General features: G+C 42.7%; 1 protein-coding gene across 2 annotated transcripts in view; it reads left to right on the top strand.

Annotated features, from left to right (window-relative positions):
- The first annotated feature begins 375 nt into the window (after positions 1–375).
- Positions 376–19,440, top strand: part of SESN3 (sestrin 3) — a 44,860-nt gene continuing 25,795 nt past the window's right edge. For both annotated transcript variants that reach the window (XM_052812646.1, XM_052812645.1), the window contains exon 1: positions 376–605. In XM_052812646.1, the coding sequence (XP_052668606.1) occupies positions 507–605 (99 nt within the window). In that variant the 5' untranslated portion in view covers positions 376–506. The remainder of the gene's footprint in view (positions 606–19,440) is intronic.

Raw genomic sequence — 19,440 nt, 5'->3', positions numbered from 1 at the left:
GCCGGGCCGCCCCGCCGCTCCCTCACGGCCCGCCGCTCCCTCACGGCCCTCCTGGGGCGGGGCCTCTCGCGCCTCGTTTGCATAGCGCCCGCTGGCCCACCCTATTGGCCGGGAGAAGGCACGCGCCGAGGCGCCGGCCCCGCCTCTCTCCCGAACGCTGCCCAGAGACGCGGCCGGCCCCGCCCCTCGGCGGCGGTGACCACGCCTCTTCGCCCGCCCCCGCTCGGAGGCTGCCTGGAGATGGGAGCCGGAGAACGCTCTGCCCATTGGCCGGCGCCGGGCGGCCTCCGGGATTGGCGGGGCGCGGCGGCGGTGGGCGGGGCGGCCCGCGCGGATTGGCGGAGCGCGCAGGGGTGTGCGCAGGGGGCAGCGGCCCGGAGCGGGGTGCTGGGGCCGCGGCTGGAGGATGGGGGCGGCCGGCGGCGCGGGCTGCTGAGCGGCGCGGAGCCACCCTGCCGCCTCCCCCCCCGCTTCCCCGCCCGGCCAGCGCCGCGCTCCCCGCCAGCATGAACCGCCTCGGCCCCGGCCCCGTGGGCAGCGCCACCGCCGCCTCCGCCGCCGGCCAGTACCGGGTGTGCGGCAATTGCCGGAAGGTGCCGAGACAGGTACCGGGGAGGGGGGAGGCGCGGTGAGGCGGGGGGGAGCTGAGGGGGCTGCGGGAGGCGGTGAGGTGGAGACTTGTAGGAGGGATTGGGGGAGCGGGGCGGTGGGGCAGGGACGGGGATGGCGGCGGGGGGGGGGGCGGCAGTGGCGTGAGGAGAAATGGGGCAGCAGTGGGGCGGGGGGCGGCTGTGGGGCAGTGGGGTGGGGGCTGTGGGGCCGCTGGGACGGTGCGTGGGGGGGTACGGGGGCTGTCAGGAGGTGAGTGCCTGGGGGGTGTGGGGCGGGGGGCAGCGGAGGGCTGCAGGGCGGCGGGGACACGGCCCCGGGGGGGGGCGGGGGGCTGCCAGGTCCCGCACCCCGGTCGCCTCCCTCCCCCCGGGACGGTTGTCACTTGCCCCGGGCTGCCCCCCCCCCCCCGAGGGTTTGGGGGGCACCTGGCCTCCCCGATGGCATGGGGGGGATTGACTTGGGGCCCAGCCGCGCTTGGAAAGTTTATCCACGTATTTCACCGGCAGAATTCATCTCCGCGATCTCCGTCAAGTCTTTGTGCGGGGGCATCCGAAATCAGAGCTTTAAAAATAGAAGAAAAGCACCCGAAAAGCCCCTGCCCCCCCCAATCCGCTAAGCCCCATCCCTACAGTTAGCAGCCGCTCCCTTGCGCAGACCCCCTGTGCTTCAGGAGGAGTGTAATCGCTTTTCCACCGCGTCTCGACATCTGCGTAACGGGGAGCATTAGTTGAGGTGCTTTTTGTTTGTCCAGTGCAAATGAATTAAAATTGCTGAGCTGTGCAAATGCGCAGAGCCCGAGCGCCCAAGATGAACACGATGCCGTTTTGGGTTTTATTTTAATTCAATCTCTCCCGATACATTTTGCACCAGGTTGGTGCTTGTAAATGCTAAGAAAGCCTGTAAGTCAATGAGCTCAAATATTTGCGCTCTTTGTCCAAAAACTGTTTTTCTTCCTCTGTGGGTCAGGCCAAGTGCCAATCAAAGTTGTTTTTCAAGCCTCTCTTCGCTGCAGTAGGACTGCTTTTTTCTTTCTTCTTTTTTTTTTTTTTTTTTAAGGGTTCGGTTTTTGGAAAGGAGGTGTGTATTTAGGGGAGGGGGGAGGAGAAACGTTAAAAATCGGTCAGAGAGAGAAGCAGATCTTAAAAATCATGTTTCTCGAATATTTTAATGGAAACAAAATCTTATTAAATGTGCATGCTTGGTATGTGCAGTTATTTTTTCCATAAACTCTTGGATCATATTACAGTTGATACTTGGTGCTCAGCTCTTAGCTCAGCTTGCAAGAAATGTAATGGATCAGAGAAGCACACATCAGCAGAGTCTGATTTTTAACCATTTCGTTGCAGGATCGAATCCCTTCTTGGCTTTAACTTGCTGCTGTTACTGCTTTAAGAAAAACAAGTACTTAAAAGAGAGAAGTTCTGCGGGGTTAAAGCTTGAAACAGCTTCAGACTTGACATATGTCTAAAGACATACAAATTAACCAGTGCCAAATATGTCTGTGGAGAAAGCAGGGAGGGAGCTTGCTTTGTTCTGCCAAATAATCAAAATGTTTTGTTGACAAATAAAGTGGTGCTTGGCAGCACTTGTAGATCTAAAATTAAATTTAAATTATTGAATTTTTTTGAAGTCATAGTCTCATCCTGCTGGGTAGGACTTTTTTTGTATACCTCTTTAATATTGGGGAGGGGGGGGGGTTGGACACAGGGCTAGATGTTACTTTTCTGGTAAGAGGAAATTTACCAGATTAGATTTTTTTTTTTTTTTTAATAATTTAGGGAAGATGATGGTAAAACATAGGTACCCGGTTGGGTCTGTTGAGGAAGGCAGCTCAGCGCTGTCCTTCTTTGTCTGTGGTCATTTCAACTACTTTTGTTGCAAAACTGGGGAAAGAAAAAAGAAACTGAGCGACAGCCTGTGAAACCCTCTTGAAATGTAGGTGTTTTGTGCTTGCAGTGGTTGTACTAGGACATCATTGCATATGTGTTTTAGGCTGGACAATAAACATAGAAGTACAAAGCTTCTGACTACATCTGTAATTATGTAAAAGTTGGTATAATAAAAATCATGGTAAATTTTAACCTTTTGCACTTCATTGGCAAGCATGCAAGTAGAAAACAGGAAAAAAAAAAAAGGCTTGGTGGAAGTGAGATGCAAATTTGACCTGAGTCTCAGAGTAATAATCTTCAGATAAGTGCTGCCTCATCTGTTCTTTTGATGGTGTTAGTTATTTTTTTTTTTAATCCTCATGTGATGATATACTGGAAAAATGATTTACCTTAAAACATGTTGAATCTCTTCTGCCCTCCTCAGTCTTAAGTCTTTATTTGAAGCCACCTGAATGCTCCCAGTTTAGGTGGTGCTGTTGTCAAAATTGTAAGGGGCAAAGCAAGCTTTCTACTTACTGGCATATAATGAAATTTGAAATAGTCTAGCAGGTTTTGGATTCTCGTGGGTGAAGGTAAGTTTCTCTTTCAGCAGGGAAGCAGGAAAAGCCAGGTGCAGTGCTTTAGGTTTCAGCTAATTTCAAATTAATCAAAGTTATGTTTTATTATGGAAAATTCTATTAGGGTAGCACTAGAAACTTGCTAAGGATCCATGGGTTAAATTTGCCTGTGAGGAAGGTTTTTCATATTAAAAAGATACAATTTCCGGTTGGGTTTATTGTTAACGGGACACTTTAAATAACCAGATCTACTTGCAGAACAATTGCTGCTAATCAGAAGGGCTTACATAGTCGTAGATGTGACAAATATGTCATTATTTGATTTAGAAAAAAAAAAGACAACCAGTAGTAGGTGGTGCTGGTTTGGATTTGGCGAGTGAGCTTGTTGAACAGACAATTGAGGCTAATGCTTTGACTCAGCTTAAAATAAATGGAAGAATGAGTAAAATGAGATGAGTAGCTCCAGTTTGTGGGATTGATGGGCAGGCTTTGTAACAAAACTGTGTCATATCATGCTTAAAATGGCATGTGAGTGCTGTAGCCAAGTCTTTCCTAGAGGTGGCCGGGAGTTGCTGCCATTGCAGTAACCAGGACAGCCTCCAGCTCTCACTTTTGAAAATCCAACATGTGGGGGAGTCCCTGGGCAGGGGAGCTCCAAGGTGTAAATCTGGAGGGGAGCTGGAGCCTGATGGAAACCCAAGGTTCTCCTGCCTAAACAAAATCAATAGCCCAAGCAAGCAAGAAGAGAATATATAGGAAAGGCTCCATATTTGTTTGGGCAAATAACTGCTTCAGGAGGGCTTTTAGGAATAAGCAAAAAGTCTTCAGGGGATGGAGAAATCCTGATATGTCAGGAAATGTAGGAACAGGGAGAGTTTGCCAGCTGTTCAAGCTTAGTTGCAAATCGCAAAGCATGCGAAGTAAGTTTCTTTTACATGTACATGCAAGTCGGTAGGATAGAAAAGAAAATGAGTATAAATGTGGTTCCAGGATTAAATATTTGTATCTCCCTCACTGAAATCTAACACAAAACAAAGCCAATGGCAAAATGAGTGATGGGGGAGTGTGGTTTATAAGCATACATCGCTGTTGGCAAGGTGGAAGTGAACCCAACTTAGCTGACCCTCCTGGCTTGAGCCAGTCTCTGTGCTGGAGTGCTGGATAAAGGTATATGAAATCCAGGATCTGCTCCTGTTTTTCATAGGTCTACCCAGTCAGGGTGATCCCGTGAGAGGGAAATAGCCATCAATACGATGGACATAATTTTCAGTGCTCCTCATCCCTCCATGCCAGTGTCCTTCTTTAGCACGGGTCTCAATACGATACAAGTTACTAAAGTTACAAAAAATATTGATGGAGAAGCATACAGATAGATACATGAAAAAAATGTGTGATATGATACCACCAGAAGTAGGTCACGCTAGACTAATGTAGTAGTCTTGTGTTGACAAGACATCTGCTAGAGTGTCCTCTTCCGTAAGCTTTGGAAGGACTAAAACTAGACTTCATTCATTAAACATTTCGAGTAATGGCAGAGGTTGAACTCCTTGCTGCATTAGCAAGTCAGCTCAAATTAAACTTTGGGATTTACTAACACAAAATGTTCTAAATACCAAAAAGTTTAAGTGGGTTTGAAAAGTATTTGGGCAAATTCAAAACAGAAGAATTAAAGGAGACCTGTAAATAGGAAATAGCAACACTTTCCGCTATAGTTTCTGTATGCTTACCTGGCTGTTACATGTCTGCTGTTGCCCCCTGGCCGGTACAGGTTAGTGGGCAATAGGGACCCTTGATGTGACACATTTTGTCTATTTTTTTGTCCCTGTTAATTATAGAGGAGTGATTGGGAACTGATGGGAGTGGGCATGGTGGTGGGCCATGCTGAAAGGAGAAGTCACTGCGCTGAGAGAAGACTACCGGTGGGTTTTCAAAGGATCACTTGAAACTAATCTGGTTTAACACTGTCCCGAATCACAATGTGAACTTGACTGTTTCTAAAAGACCTACACACGGCAGAAGTGGTAAATGTTGTTGGTCCAGGGAAAGAGTGGAACGTTTCATAGAAAGCTGGGAGATCTTGAGTGCTGGCGTAGTTACTAGTGGGGTGAAATCCAGTGGTATGAAATATAAGAGTTACAGGCTTGGCTATTTGTTACTCATAACTTTTAATAAGAGCAGCTCCTTGGAAGGAGCAGGGAGAAGGATGCTGGTGTGCAGGAGGACCAGCAGGTTACTGTCACCCCGCAGGGCAGCGTTGTTGGGGAGGAGGGAAGCTGGGAAGGATGGACCCTAGTTAAACAGGCGCAGAGGTGAGCTGGCTGGATGCTGAGGGAAACAGAGGACTGGTTTTGCAGAAGGAGACTAAAAGAGTTTGCTTTTTTAATCCAGCAGAAACAAAGGCTGAGAGGGAATATGATTCCTGTCTATAAATATATCTGATGGTAAGAGACAGTGAGGAGGAATTAGCTCAAGAGTAGATGGATGTAAAATGGTTGTAAATACATTTAGGCTGGAAAATTGAAGTGTCCAGAGGCGTGAGGTACGGGAAGACTTTTTTCTAGGTCTGGTGCTGTTAAAAAAAGCACCTACTTTTAAGACAGAAAAATGTGTGGATGTCATTAAATGATGCAGTGCTTACAATAGCACTAGCCTAGGCTCAGGGAGTTGAGGTCATATCCAAAAAAAAAAAAAAAAAAAAAAAAAAGACACACTTTCATTCACTTTATTGTTCTGTGTGGGTGAGTAAGAAAGTAGCCCAAAAGTGAACCAAAAATAGTCTAATGTCAGGTCTCATAAGCCCGTGTAAGCTAAAATACGTGTCACCATGAGTCACGAAGTGCATGGAGATGCTGTTACCTGTTCTGTAGAAATCAAGAGGCCTTTCAAGGACGTCTCAACTATTTTGAGGGAAGTCAACCTGGTTCAATCTATTCTCAGCATAGGCAAATGAAAGTTGCTATGCCTTTGCTTGGAAAACACCCTAGGTTTTCCACAATGCGGCATCTTTTTTTTGTTGAGTTGCATAGTGTAGTTGGCTCTGGAAATCTGATCAACGTACTTGGCTGTCACAGAGAATCTTATTCTGTAAAATCAAATTATGTCTTCCATAGTTTGACCACTCTTAGTGATAGTCTCGTCACACTGTAGTTGCCTTAGTTTACGGTTGCCTAGATGGCTTTAAATCTCCGATGTGCCTCTTGCTAAAGGAGTTCTCAAAGTGATTTGCAAAGTCTGTCATGAAAACCCAACTCTGTTTGTATTGGTTCTAATTTTAGCAACTTTCTGTTGTGTAAAACATGGTGTCTGCCTTCGGTGTTTGTGTCTTCCAGTCCCCTGGAGCACTGCCATGGTGAAACCAGCTCGGGTCACTCCACCACTAATCCTGCGTACACAACTAGGGGGAGAAGATGGATCTTTGAGGGTCCAAAATGTAAAGCTGTAAACCAAGAGCAACAAACCCAGCATTTTAGGGCAGTTAAAATTGTCAGCAACAGGCCCCTCACCCTCATCATTTGTTCTTACTTTTTCTGGAAATATTTAGTTAAAAAAAACCGACTTAAAGAACAGGATTCTTTCCTGTGAAATAAATGCAGTGAAAATCCAGAGATAACTGGTTTCTCTCCTTCCCCGTCCTCATGAGTCTTGCAGTAATTTATATCTTATCAGAGCCCAACCCTTTTAAATAATTGTTCTCCCACCCCCCTTGGTAATTATTGGCTTCATTGCCTGGAATCGGAGAACACTATTGCTCTTTGCATGTGTATGCTGGTCTTGAGGGTTCCTGGGTTCTTCCACTTCTGCCTTAAAAGCTAGTGTAAAAAATTTTCCTTGTACCTTTCTAGTCTTATGTGCTGAAGATGGGAAGGCAGAACTATTAAATTTTCATTAGACCTGTAATGAGAGTGGCATGAGTGAAATGAACCTCTGGTGAAGGACGCTGTTTTGCAATGAAAAGTTGTAAGAGGTGGCCTCACAGGAACCACGCTCATTTGGAATAGTCACTTTTACTTAATAAAACAAAAGCAAAAACACAGTGTTCCCTGAATTACAGGGAGGGAGTGGAGGCAAGAAAGGAAAGAAAGTGGGGAGGAGGATTTTCTTCAAAAGAAACTTTGAGGTTTAGTGTTGGGAGTGGGTTAGCCAAGTGTGGAGGTTGTCCTCTGTTAAGACTTACTGCTGCTGGTAGGAGTGGTGCGTTGCATTAGCCAAATCGCAGGCTGTGGTTTGGAGATGTGGACTCTGTGAGCATTTGCTTTAAATTTATGCATATTACTTAATTAGTGCTTCAAATTTCACATCTCTTTAAATGGTGGTGTTTTGAAATCTGAAAAAAAAATGGTTCGTTAAGCATCCTTGGTTTCTCCTCTCCCCCACATTGGCGAGGGAGCTGTTAATACTCGTTTGGTTCTTTATTTGAACCTTTTTTTTCTGGCCAGGGAGATTTGAGCGAGAGAAGATAGTGGTATAATTCTCCCGTGGCTTTGCACAGCTAGGGTAGTTGGTCTGGAGATTTTATTATCAGATTTCCATTTCCAGGTCTGGAGAACAAGGAGGGATCATGAGCATAGTTTGCTTGGCCAGGCTGAATATTGGATTTTGTCTAAGTGGGTCAGGATAGACTGGGGGGAAAAGGGGTGTTTTCAGCAGAAAAGAAATTTGAATTGTCAGGAGGGAGACCTCGGTTAATGAGAAACTGCACATCATCAGCTTTGGAAAAACCTGTATGGAAATAGTCTGTGCTGTTTAATTTCTCTGTCCTTTGCAGGTGTTCCTGTTTGTGTGCAGAGGTCCTTCCCGTTGTTGCCTCTGCAACCCAGCCTGGTAGTCTGTGTGCTTTGAGTAGAAGCTATAGGGAGCATAATGCAGATGACTCAAATATCTTGTGAAATTCCATTACAGGGAGGTAGGGATATTCTCCAGAAACAATTTTTTTCTGACTATTTATCAGTCAGTTCATTGAATGCATTAGGGACAGGTCAAGAAATTTTATGGGGTTCTCAGTATACCACCCTGGGCAAACTAGTGTTAATGATAATAGAGGAGGCCATGATCAAGGGGTATTAATTTTAAATGTCTCTCTTAACCACTAGTTTCAAATTTGTATTATAGGATGCTTCTTGCATATCAGACATTGGATAACTACCAGTTGGGGCGAACTACCTGTGTAGATGATAGTTAATATTACGTGTTTAAGACACTGAGAAGCTATTTGTTCTTGGTATAGACTGTATCAACCATTGATTTATTCAAATATCTTCATTCTCACATCTTACTTAAGTTGAAAGTAAGATGTTTTGAAGCACGGGCTTTTTACTTCTAGGGAATAGTGTTTGTGGCAATCAGGGACTTGAAGTTAGGGAGGGACTGAACAAGGTGTAAGTGGTGGTGCTCAGGGTAAGAGGCAGAAGTCGGTACTCTTAATGTAGAAAGACGACTTAATCCTTCCTGAAGTCCCTGGTTACCTGAATTAGAGCAAGATAAATAAACAGATACAACCTCCTGATTAAACACCAATTTTTTTTCTTGTTAATGATTCATATTTCTCTCAAGGTAAGCATCTTGTTCATCTTGTTTTGTTATATCGTCAATGGATTTCTAATGGATTCTGAGCTCAGCACCCAACCTAGGGAACTTGGTAACAGTGTGAGTCTACCTGCAGTCCCCTTCCTCAGGGGATTTTGTGGGAAAAAATAATAATGGAGAGGAATATGAAGTATTCCTGGCTTCGTGTGTTGTGAGTAGGCTGGAACTGAAGTGATAAGCCTGCATCGCATAAGAAGTTCCTCACGGACTTGCTCCATATTGTGTGGTCAGTGTGTGAACCACCCTTTGAGTTGTGGTTTAAGTCTTCCAATGTACACAAATGTTAGGTTAACATGTATGAAAGCCAGGAGAAGTCACATTCTTGAGAATTATGTGCAACCATAGGTCTCTATTATCTCTTCAAGCGCAGAAGATGTTTGGAAGAAAAGTAAAAGGTAACTTTAAAATCAGGTTTTCATCTATTCAGAATGAGCAATAAACTCGTAGATATAACCAGTATGTCTCAATTGCTGCACTACGGAATCAAAAATGCATAATTGTGTATCTGGTTTAAAGTGTATTAAATTTGAACTTAGTTTTGACATGAAACTAGAGAGAATTGTAAATTCTTTTAGAGTTAATTGATACTTTAAAGGGTGAACTAAATTATTCCTCAGAAAGGAGTAATGGTTGCAAGGATGACTCCTCACTTAACATTTTCACACAAAAATGAACACTAAATGTGACTTGGAGGTTACTTGGGAATTAAGAATTTGTGCTTCTGAGCAATTCCACATAAGTAAAACAGAGTTATGTTGATGATAGAGAAGAAGTACTAGCTGTCTTGGTGTAAGCCATTCTTAGAGCAGTACAGAACTGCTTACTCAAAATCATCTTTTATCTGTCTCTGGGCTGTTTATTACTGCATTGGATTTGCTCTGGCTGATACCAGCAAAACAATTAAAAGCCAGCATATGTTCTCTCCTCCGTATGAATTGTGCAGTTAAAAACTATTTAATAAGACAGTATCTTAACAGCGTTGAACCTAATTTAATAGCATGTGCTTGTAAATACGTTTAATATCTCCTGCTTTAGCATGTGGTGAAGGGAATATAGTTACGTTATTGGGTAAATGTATCTGGAGGGGTTTTGGCCATATGGTCCTAAATCTGTTTTAATGTAATTATCCCTATTAACTAAAAAAATAAAAAATATTCCCTCCGAGTTGATTGACATTCTTCTCAGTAAAGCACCCTTGTTGCTGATTAGAGGTGTGGAAATAGTAATTTGTTCTAGCATTTAGAAATTTGATTAGACCTCTAATGAAATGGAGCGCCTACACAGTGTCTAAATATTCTACCTGACACCAGTTGGATCTCATCCAGCACAGAAGAACACTTGAAATGTTGCTTTACTACAGTATGTTTTGTGTCTTGAAATCAACTGCGCTGCCTGCATGCAAATACCCACTGGCTGTTCAGCAGGCAGGGTGAACCTTGACCCTGCCTGGAAATCAGCATCAGGATTTGATTATTCCACTGAGCACTCATTGACTTACTGCAATAACTAGCTGAGAGTTAGAAAATTAAGGCAACTGTTTATGTGGAAGCACCCATACTAATAACTCCATAAACTGGACTTCAGAGTGGCTGTGCACATACATTATACATGGTATGAAGTGTATTTGAGGTAGAAGCATGCTGTTAAAGTTCACAAGTTGTCGCTGTTCTTGTGTAGTAATAAGTTGATAACAACATACTGTACATGAAAATAGAAAGTTAAAGCACCACATTTCTCCCTGTTACGAGCTGGCTTGTTCTGTTCCTTCCAAAGGCTGATTGAAACACCCGTTGGGTGTTGTGGCAGCTGTTCTGGCACCGATGTTTTAAGTCCTCTTTAACTCAGTTGCAGCAGTTTTTGCTCTAGAGCACTACTGCTAGAAAACTCTGGATCAGGACTCTTCATTAGCATCCTGCGGTGGAAACATCCTGTGGTGGAAACTTCCAGTCCCTAGTGGTAGAAAACGCATTAAAACAACACTTCAGGTGCATGATGTTCATTAGTCAACAGTTCATTTTGGCTGGTTAGCTTCTCCCTCTGAAATACAGAAGGTGAGCTCTAATGCATCTGAACTAGAATCAGATACAGCCTTTTGTCTTCTTCCTTGTTGTGTTTTTTTATTCTGTTTCTCCACCATATTTAATATTTTTACATTTTGCAGTCTCCACATTGGAACAAATACAGTGGAAGTGTCGAACCAGAACTACCAACTAGTTTATGCTGTATTAATGCTTCAGGAGACTTCAGAAATTTTTTTCATCTTCTGTTTCTTCCAGAAAACCCAAACAAACTGTTCAATTACATTAGTAGTTTAAGTTTTGCATTACTGGGGAAAGATTGGAGGAGGCAGTAACATCAGGGATCATGCAGGTAGAACCTGCTTTGAGATAAGTGACTTTTATTCCAGCAATTTAAAACTTGTTGTCTCGCTTCAACGCTGGTGCTTCACAAGTAGTTAGAAGAAAAGGTGTGTTGGTTGAAAAGGTCAACTGTAACATAATTAAAGGCTGAAGGAGCCTGCAGCCAGCATTGGAGTTCTTAAGGGGAGACGGAGCTTGGTGCTTGTTACACCTGAGCAGAGGGTGAGCGGAAAGAGCACAGTCTGCACCGAGGGAAGGTATGCTGGAGCCGTCTTTCACATGGCTTGGAAAAGCAAAATGGGAATGGAGGTGGAAGGAAGGTCTCCCTCCATGACCCTGCTCTTTAGGTCACTTATGCAAAAGGTATTAGATAAAGCTGTAGTTACTTGACCTATTTATCCAACAGAAACTTGCAGTACAAGCAAAAGCAGTTTGACTATACAGTACTGTTGCTGTTTTGTATGGGACACTCCTTTGTGTTAAGCTGTGCCTCGTGAATACTTACAGGCAGCATCCAGCCATCCAACATGAGTAATTTGTCTTGTTTGAGAAGCTAGGTCTATGGCATTGGTTCTTGTTTCCCAGAAAAGTTGGAATACCCATTGCATGGTCTAGCTTGTGTCTGTAAAGGGCTAAACTGGGAACAAACAAAGGCTGTGAATGTGTCTCTTAGGGGTTGGGCTTACTCTGATGCAAAGGTCTCAGTTTGGGTTTGGTGACTTCATTCAGAAAACGGGCAAGTGGACTGGAACGCAATGGAGGGTGTCATTAGGCAATGCATGTTAATCACTCTTCTGTAGCTGCAGAAGCCTTTATTCAGGCAGGATATAAAATAAGTGGGTTTATTATTTCTGTAGTATTTGCTGGTGATTTTTTTGTAGAGTCATTAAATCACTAAAATGTAGCCAAAAGTCCTCTTAGTAGAAGTTTAGGCAGTAATCTGAGGAGACAGTAGCACCTGTTAGCTCTGAGGTTGGAGGTAAATCTGAAGTTCTGCCAACCTGCTGGCCAGGATGGCTGAAGAGAGCAGGAATAGCTGATCTGTCTCTGGACACGTCTCTGTATTTACATGCAGTAAATCTTCTGTAACAGTTATGAGTCTTCATTTTTTAAAATCAGCATCTCTTTTAAGCTCCGTCAGGAAAATACATTTATACCTTAGGTCTTTGCTGCCACCAGCTCAGCCACATTAAGTCAGTGTGTTTTGGAGATCGTATCTCAGTAATGACTCACTGTGGTAAGTCATAGCTTAAGATGCAAAAAGTTCTTTAAAAAGAAAAAGAAGAAGAAAGAGGAAGAAACTGCCTGACTGCCAGTATTGTTATGGTCATTCCAGCTTTTGAATGTGCTTCCAAGATGAAGCCTTTCCTCTGTCTGTCTCTTGCCCAAACCTCTCCCAGACTAATCAAATGTAGACCAGTTAGCGTGTCAGCTCCTTGCTCATTGTAAAACAGTCTCCAGCCTTTGCAAACAAGACTCCTTGGAGAAATAATTTGCTCTAATTGGTGACTATTTTAGGACTTCCTATCAGGTAAAGAATTAAAAGGGCTCACTCATGGTTTTCCATCTCTGGCCCTAGCACCTATAAGATTTCTCTGGACTTCTTTCAAGGAGACTGTGTAAGAAAACTTATTTCAGTAAACTCAGAGGCATGATGTAGATGCCACCTCCCTCTGAAAAATGCTTACGAGTCAACTAATCAAAAAAGGCTTAACTCCTGGCTTAGACAGCAAGGCGCTTGCTCTTGGAAATTGTACCTTTAGGCTAGAGGTAAAAGTGTGTTAGTCAGGGAGATTTTATTTTTTTGTCTGGTACGTTCTTTCTGTTTGAGTCATCGACCAAAGAAAGATGGAAAAAAAAAAAAAAGGTGCTTCTCTTAAAGCAGGAGGACATTGCTGCTTTTGGACGTCCAGAGGGGCTATTCCTTTCCAGGCAGAGCTGTGAGAATAGCATCAGTGTTCCTTACATTATTTGAACTGTAACAAAGATGCTCAGTGGTCATCAATTGTACATGAGCATTCGTCTGAGAAACTTGTGCCAAGACAGCTTCTCATTTTTTTTAAAAGCTTTTCAATGGATTAACTTTTAAAATTTTAAGGAACGTTGGCCACAATTTCTGTTTGCTGTAGACTGGAAACCTTATGTCAGCCTCATGTTTCAATATTTTTATGTCAGCTTGAATTTTGATGGGAACAGCTTGGTTAAAGTTATTCATGGTGAGGTAGCATAGCCAATGTGTGCTTATATTCTTCCAGGTAGATACCATCAATCTAAACAAACATCATCTGCCCATCAAGTGAGAAGGGAGGGTAAATATTTGTATTGTCTTCATGTTTTAACTCTTCAGGGTTTTTTTTTTTTTCACCTTTTTCAGATTAAATTGATGTAACTTCTGATGAGGTGCATTCAGAAGAGGGGAAAAAATAACATTTGCTTCCTAAAAACAGTGTTAGTAAATAATTGAAGTGTAATGTACTCAAGATTATGAAGTAAACGATATGATACCACCTGTGTTGAACAGACAGTGTAGGAATGTGCTCACGCAGTCACTAACGAGCTCCTTAACCTGGGCTGCATCTTTTAGACTGGATTAGCACAATGCTTGTTTCTACAACGGTCCAGTTTAGCTAAAATGTCTCCTTGTTTGGGTGATGCCAATTCCTATCTCTATTAGAAAATAGGTTACATTTTTTTAATAGCATTTATAGAATAAGTAATATTCTTGAACCAACCTGCTGCAGATATAGATATATAACAGCATTAGAGCAGGTACAGTGGGTCAGATCAAAACTCAGTATCCTGTCTCTGACAGTGGCCAAGGGAAGGTATCTAAGGAAGAGGACACAAAAAGAAGCAAGTTCATCATGACACTCCCTGGGCACTGTCTCCTAGCCTCCAAGTATTTGCAACTTGAAAAATTCCTAAGTTGGAGGTAGTTTCTCCATATTTAATAACCGTTCTTGCCTTTCTCTTCCATGAGCTCAAACAATTTACTTTGAAATACACGCTGACTTCAGGTGTCCGCAGCATCTTACAGCAAGGATTTCCACAGCTTAGTTGCACATTGTGGAAAAGGTTAAGTATCTCTGCTTGAGCTTGTCACCTGCTGGTTGGTTCCTAATCCTTTTATTGGAGGTGGTAAAAGCACACTATGCATGGACTGTGACAGCCAGGAGGCAATCAATTAAAATATCTTGACATGCTCATGACAGCAAGCTCAGCAGTTCAGAGTTGCTTTCCAAAACTCCAGCTACCGTGTTTCACAATCCTATGTGAAAAAGATGGCAGAAGGCTAGCTGGAGGGGGCTCCAGTACTGAGCTGAGCACATTTCCCTCTTTTATCTGTGTTAGAGGATTTGTTTTTCTGCATTTTGGCAAGTTACTTCCATGACTCTTAATATAGTTCCTGCACACAGATTTAAAATAACTGCTTTGATCATTTTGTACATAAAATGTGTGGGAAAAGCAGTTTGAAAACCCATGCTTCTGCCATCTGCTTGACTTTCCTATGTCTCAGAATAGAATTTGGTTTTATATAGTACCTGGTAAGTGAAAGGTGCTTAGGAGCATGTTTCTGTAGCAGCGTATTCTGGGACACTATTTGCTCAGTAGTAATTTTTATCGAGCTGAAAACACTACAAGGACACAGACTTATCAAGAGGGACTGTTGGCAGGGACACGTGGCGAGTTTATTTCTGGATTGTGGAGCTTCTGCGATTTTACCTTTTCTTTGAGATGCAGCAAAGAAGCACCGATGATATGCTCCAGGCAATGAAATGCTCCTGTGCAGCAGGTGTGCTGCTTTTCTGCTAAAGTTCAAACTTTCCACTTAAACATTCTGGTTCAGTGGTTTTCACCAGTTGGCTGATCAGGGGAGCAGGCAGAGAGCATCATGTCCTGCATTTTAAGAGAACAGCTTCAAGAAGCAAGAGCTGTAACCAGGCAGTGACATTGCATGGTGAAATACTTGGTGAAAAGTAGAAGTGCCTGGTAAGCAGGACTGTGTGGTCTGAGATCTCTGAGATCTCATAGCTGCAGGTCAAACAACTTTTCACATTGGAAAGATCTTGAACCTTTGCCTCTTGAGTTAAACTCTGTGGTGGATTTCGATGCTTTGCTAGTGAAGATTTTTCGGTGTTTGGTAGTTAGTAAACAAGTAGTGTTTGACGGTAGTCATGAACATTGCTTGACTAACACCTCAGCCAGCAAAATACCTTGTGTGACCAGGACACCAGTGCAGCCTTGTTGCTTCTGATAGCCTATCATGCAAGTAGTTGAAGCTGGGAAGGAAAAAATTTTAGCGAGCTGGTGCAGAGGTCAGAGCCCAGCTTCCTCCCCTGCAACTGCGGGGGTATTGAGATGCTAATCAGAGGAGGATATTGTTATTATTTTTTCCATTAAAGTGCAAAGGTAGGACTCTGTACTTGCTGTGAGCAGATCTCTTTATGATACTACTTAGTCTGAACTGTCTAGCTTCATCATGTCAACTGAAAACTCAGCAGTGACTGAATTAATGTTTGTCTAGTTTCTCAAGCAGGTTGTGCAGCTGAGCTCCACGTGCCCACCTGACTTAGGGACTGTTAACCAAGGACTTCTTTAAAGCTAGCTTTAAATATTTCTAGAAGAGCAGCAGTTGTGCTAGGAACTGCGGTGCAGACATGACCTTAAGAGTCTTAGCATTGGTAAAAATATAAATCTTAATGTTTTAAGGCACACTGTGCCTGAATTGTGTCTCTCTCTGCTCTTTGTCATAATGAATACGACGGCAGCGCCAAAGAGGAGAGGTGAGAGAATGCAGCCTCGATGCCAGTCCCTGGTTAAACAATTCTCCCAGTCTGCTTTTATAGTAACCTGCAGTTAAATGCATCTTCCTTCCTATAAACCCTTGGTGATGATGATCTCTGCTGGAATATTGTAGCACTTGAGGATGTTCCAGCATGAATTGCAATGGAGTTATACGTTTTCTTTAAAATATATTGTTGGAGTATTTTGCTGTGTACTGCTCTTATATTAATCTAATATTTGCAACATTTAGCATTTTTTAAATAGTTGTTTTTTAAAAAAAAAAACTAAGCCACTTTCTTCACGGTAGAAGGATGCCATTATGCCTTTACAGTATGGATGAATACCATTCAATTTTGCTTGCTTACAAGGCCTGTATTTTCAGAAAATACTTCCATTAAAAATTCAGTAGAGCATTCTTGGGAGACAGTTCTGCCAGAGGTACGTGATGGATTTACATAACCCTAGGGGTCTTTCTCTCTTTTTTTTTTTTAATATCCACCAGTTATGCCTTTCTGATTGGCAGTATGCCCAATAAATCAAATGTGTATGCGTTTATGAATTGAAGTATTTAACCATTCAATTACTGTATTGTAAAGAGGCTGTGCTATCGGTGGTTAATTTAGGTATTAATTCAGGCCTGTCAAAGCAGCTGCTGTTTTATCTGTACTTTCTATCAAACGTTTTTTTCTACCTGTTGGCAGTGGTTTGCTGTGTGGATCGAATGGGGAAGTCGATACGGTCTCTCCGTAGGAGGACGAAGACCACATGCGTGACCACGGTTGCTGCCCTTACCCATACTGAGAACGCAGCCTCCCAGGCACGTGGGACCTCTCTGGCAGAGCGAAACCAGGTTTGGTTAGATGGGCTGTGCTCAGGCAGGACGAGGCAGCCCTCTGCATGGGAGGCGGCGGATTAAAGGATATGCTGTGCTGCTTCAGAGACTCTTCGTTAGCAAGCAGCATTGCTGTCCTGGCTGATGATGAGGCAGATTAACTCAATGCAGTTTTGCCAATTTAGTGGCTAAAGGCTATGTTCCCCGAACTAGATAATTTTGGTCTGTCTGAGTACATGAGACTTGGACTAAATAGGAAGGTGGAAGTGGGCCAAGGTGCAGATAAAACAAGCCCCAGCTTAAACCACTGAAGTTTTCCACTGTAACTTTTGCTCTTGATGTCTGATGCTGTTGAAACATCGAAAATGCTCTTCTGCCGTGCTCGTAGGATTTTGAGTCATCTTGACGATCACAAGATCTTCTGTCCTGAGGGTGTTTCTTGGGGAGCACACAAACTCCAGTGTTACCGTTGGGTGCACGGGGAGGAAAGGAGGTGAGGTTCTCCATGGCCTTGTGAGGGAAGCTTTGTTTCTCTTTTTTTTTTGTTTTTGTTTTGTTTTCCTTCTTTTTTTTTTTGAAGGCTGAAGTAGACCAGAAGACTGTTTGTTGTCTGCTGGTAGTACGTGTCTTGCCTAGTTTCAGACCACTACATTTGACCTGGTTAGCCGTGGATTCCTCTTAGTCTATGGAGGAAAACGAGGCCTTTCCATGGCACAATTGATCTCATCCTGAATTAGATATCACCTTTCTTTTTCAGTTGTGACCAGGATCCAGCTGGCTCACTCTGATTTGGGTGTCTTTGTTTGGTCAGCTGAGTTTTACCCTTGGTATCTGATAAGGATTGGGGCATGGATAAGAACTCAGATTTTGAGGTTTGGCTTAAACTAGGTGCAAGTGATTCTCTAGCAACAAGGAAGTAGAAGCAGTAGCTGTTTGGCTCTCATCCTTTTCATGTGTTAATAATCAATGTTTAGGTTTGACTTGGCACCTTTAGTTCAGCAAATCTTCTTGTGAAGATCTTTCCATATTTCCAGTCAGGAGCCTCAGCCTTACTTTCTCAGTTAGACGTACTCTGTACTTCAGTTACATCAAGATTAAGTTACAGGTGTGTCTTTTACATATTCAGGTCTATCCTGACATAAATGCAAAACACAGTTTGGGCTTCTTAAATAAAGAAGTGTTTTGCCGCATACCCGTTACTCAGACATTTGACTTGCAGTCCTTGCCTGTCTACTCCCAGTTGCAGCTGAAGGTTGGTTCGGGTTAATAGAAATTATCTCTAGGACAGGGAGAGTGATACGACAGAAGTAGGACTAAAAAGGATGTAGGTGTAGGCTTTCTTCATGAAAAAGGAGATAGGCTTTTCTGCCAGTTACTATGTGTTCACTTCTGAGTTTTTCTCCCGTAGGTTGAGTGTACCAGATATCTTTCAAAGATCGCGGAGCCACTGCTAGACTTCTGCTGCCTGGCCATCCATCTTGGGTTGGGTAGAAATTGCTGCCCTTTGGTTTCTAATTAGTGTGGATTGTGTTCTTAATAGCTGGTGGAGGGATGGGAACTTGGGATAGGCTTCCTTTTATTGTGTGAAATCCAAAAGGGCTGTAACCTGTTACCAAAGCAAAAGCTCCCATCAATTGCACTGCACTGGCTCTCTTCCCAGCTCCTTGCACCACTTCATCAACTGTTAGACACAAAGATGCCAAATTCTTAATGTTAAAAGTGACTGTTTTAAGTATTTTGAAATGCTGTTCCATAAAAAAGATTTCCTACTGTTTGACTTCCTCAGCTAGTTTTCATCTTTATCGCTTAGTTTGCATTTTTGGAGTTGTACAGTCTGTTAAGAGGAAGAAACCATTGCAAAATCACTTGAAATACCCTTAACAAATGACTGTAGGCTAGGACTTTTACTTTGTGAACTCTTTAACATTTTGACATTGTTTGTTCTGAACATCTCTTTTATTGCTTCTGGAGATATGTCCTGGGTTTAATTATAGGAATGGGTCAGTTGTAAGGAAAAGTTCTGCACTGTCAGCAAATAAAGTGTTGTGCATCATTCAAATTATTCCTCTTCACGTTTTCTCTTTTGTCTTTCGGCTTTTTTTTCCTCTATGGAAATTGTTTTGAAAAACAGGACACCAAGGTTTACCCTTCTAATGTGTATCCAAATTTTTGAAGTTGCAATGCAAACTTAATTTGAGATGAATTGCAGATATATTCTGAAGCTATAAAGCTCACGATTTTATTACATTAGATGCCATAAACAGATTTTTTTCTTTAAAAAATGATGCATCAATAAATGTTTGTCAATAAATTTCAAAATCGCACAGCTTTGATGAATATGCTTTTTTGTTCTTGTCAATCACAACCTCCCAGGAGTACTGACATGTGAGGGCAAGTAAACTGTGACTGTTTTATTTTCCTTTTAGTCAGCAATACTATGTGTAGCTTTAAACAGTATATTAATCCTCTATAAATTTAAGAAGAGTATTGAAGTTTCCACCTAAAATGAATTGGATGCATCCTAAACTTCTGCCATGTTTCTAAACTGCTCTTTACAAAGTTAGGTGGTTAAACTAAAATGCAGCTTGGCATACATAGAAATAAACAAAATCCCTCCTGCATCCTAAGGAAGGGTTTGAATAATAGTAGAAGCTAAGACACAATCAATGTTCAGATAACTTTTTTTTTTTTTTTTTATGCTTGCTTCTCTCTTCAGCAAGGATAGAATGAGCAGATGGTTCAGTATGACTGTAAAATTGTGTTAGGCTTTGCTGAAACCCAGAGCATTTGACTGTGATCAGAGCAAGGTAGACCCTGTGGAG

This window comes from Harpia harpyja, chromosome 17, assembly GCF_026419915.1.
Source record: "Harpia harpyja isolate bHarHar1 chromosome 17, bHarHar1 primary haplotype, whole genome shotgun sequence".
NCBI classification, from domain to species: Eukaryota; Metazoa; Chordata; class Aves; order Accipitriformes; family Accipitridae; genus Harpia; species Harpia harpyja.
The sequence above is the reverse complement of the archived record's forward strand: the minus strand, read 5'-3'. Positions and strand labels throughout refer to the sequence as shown.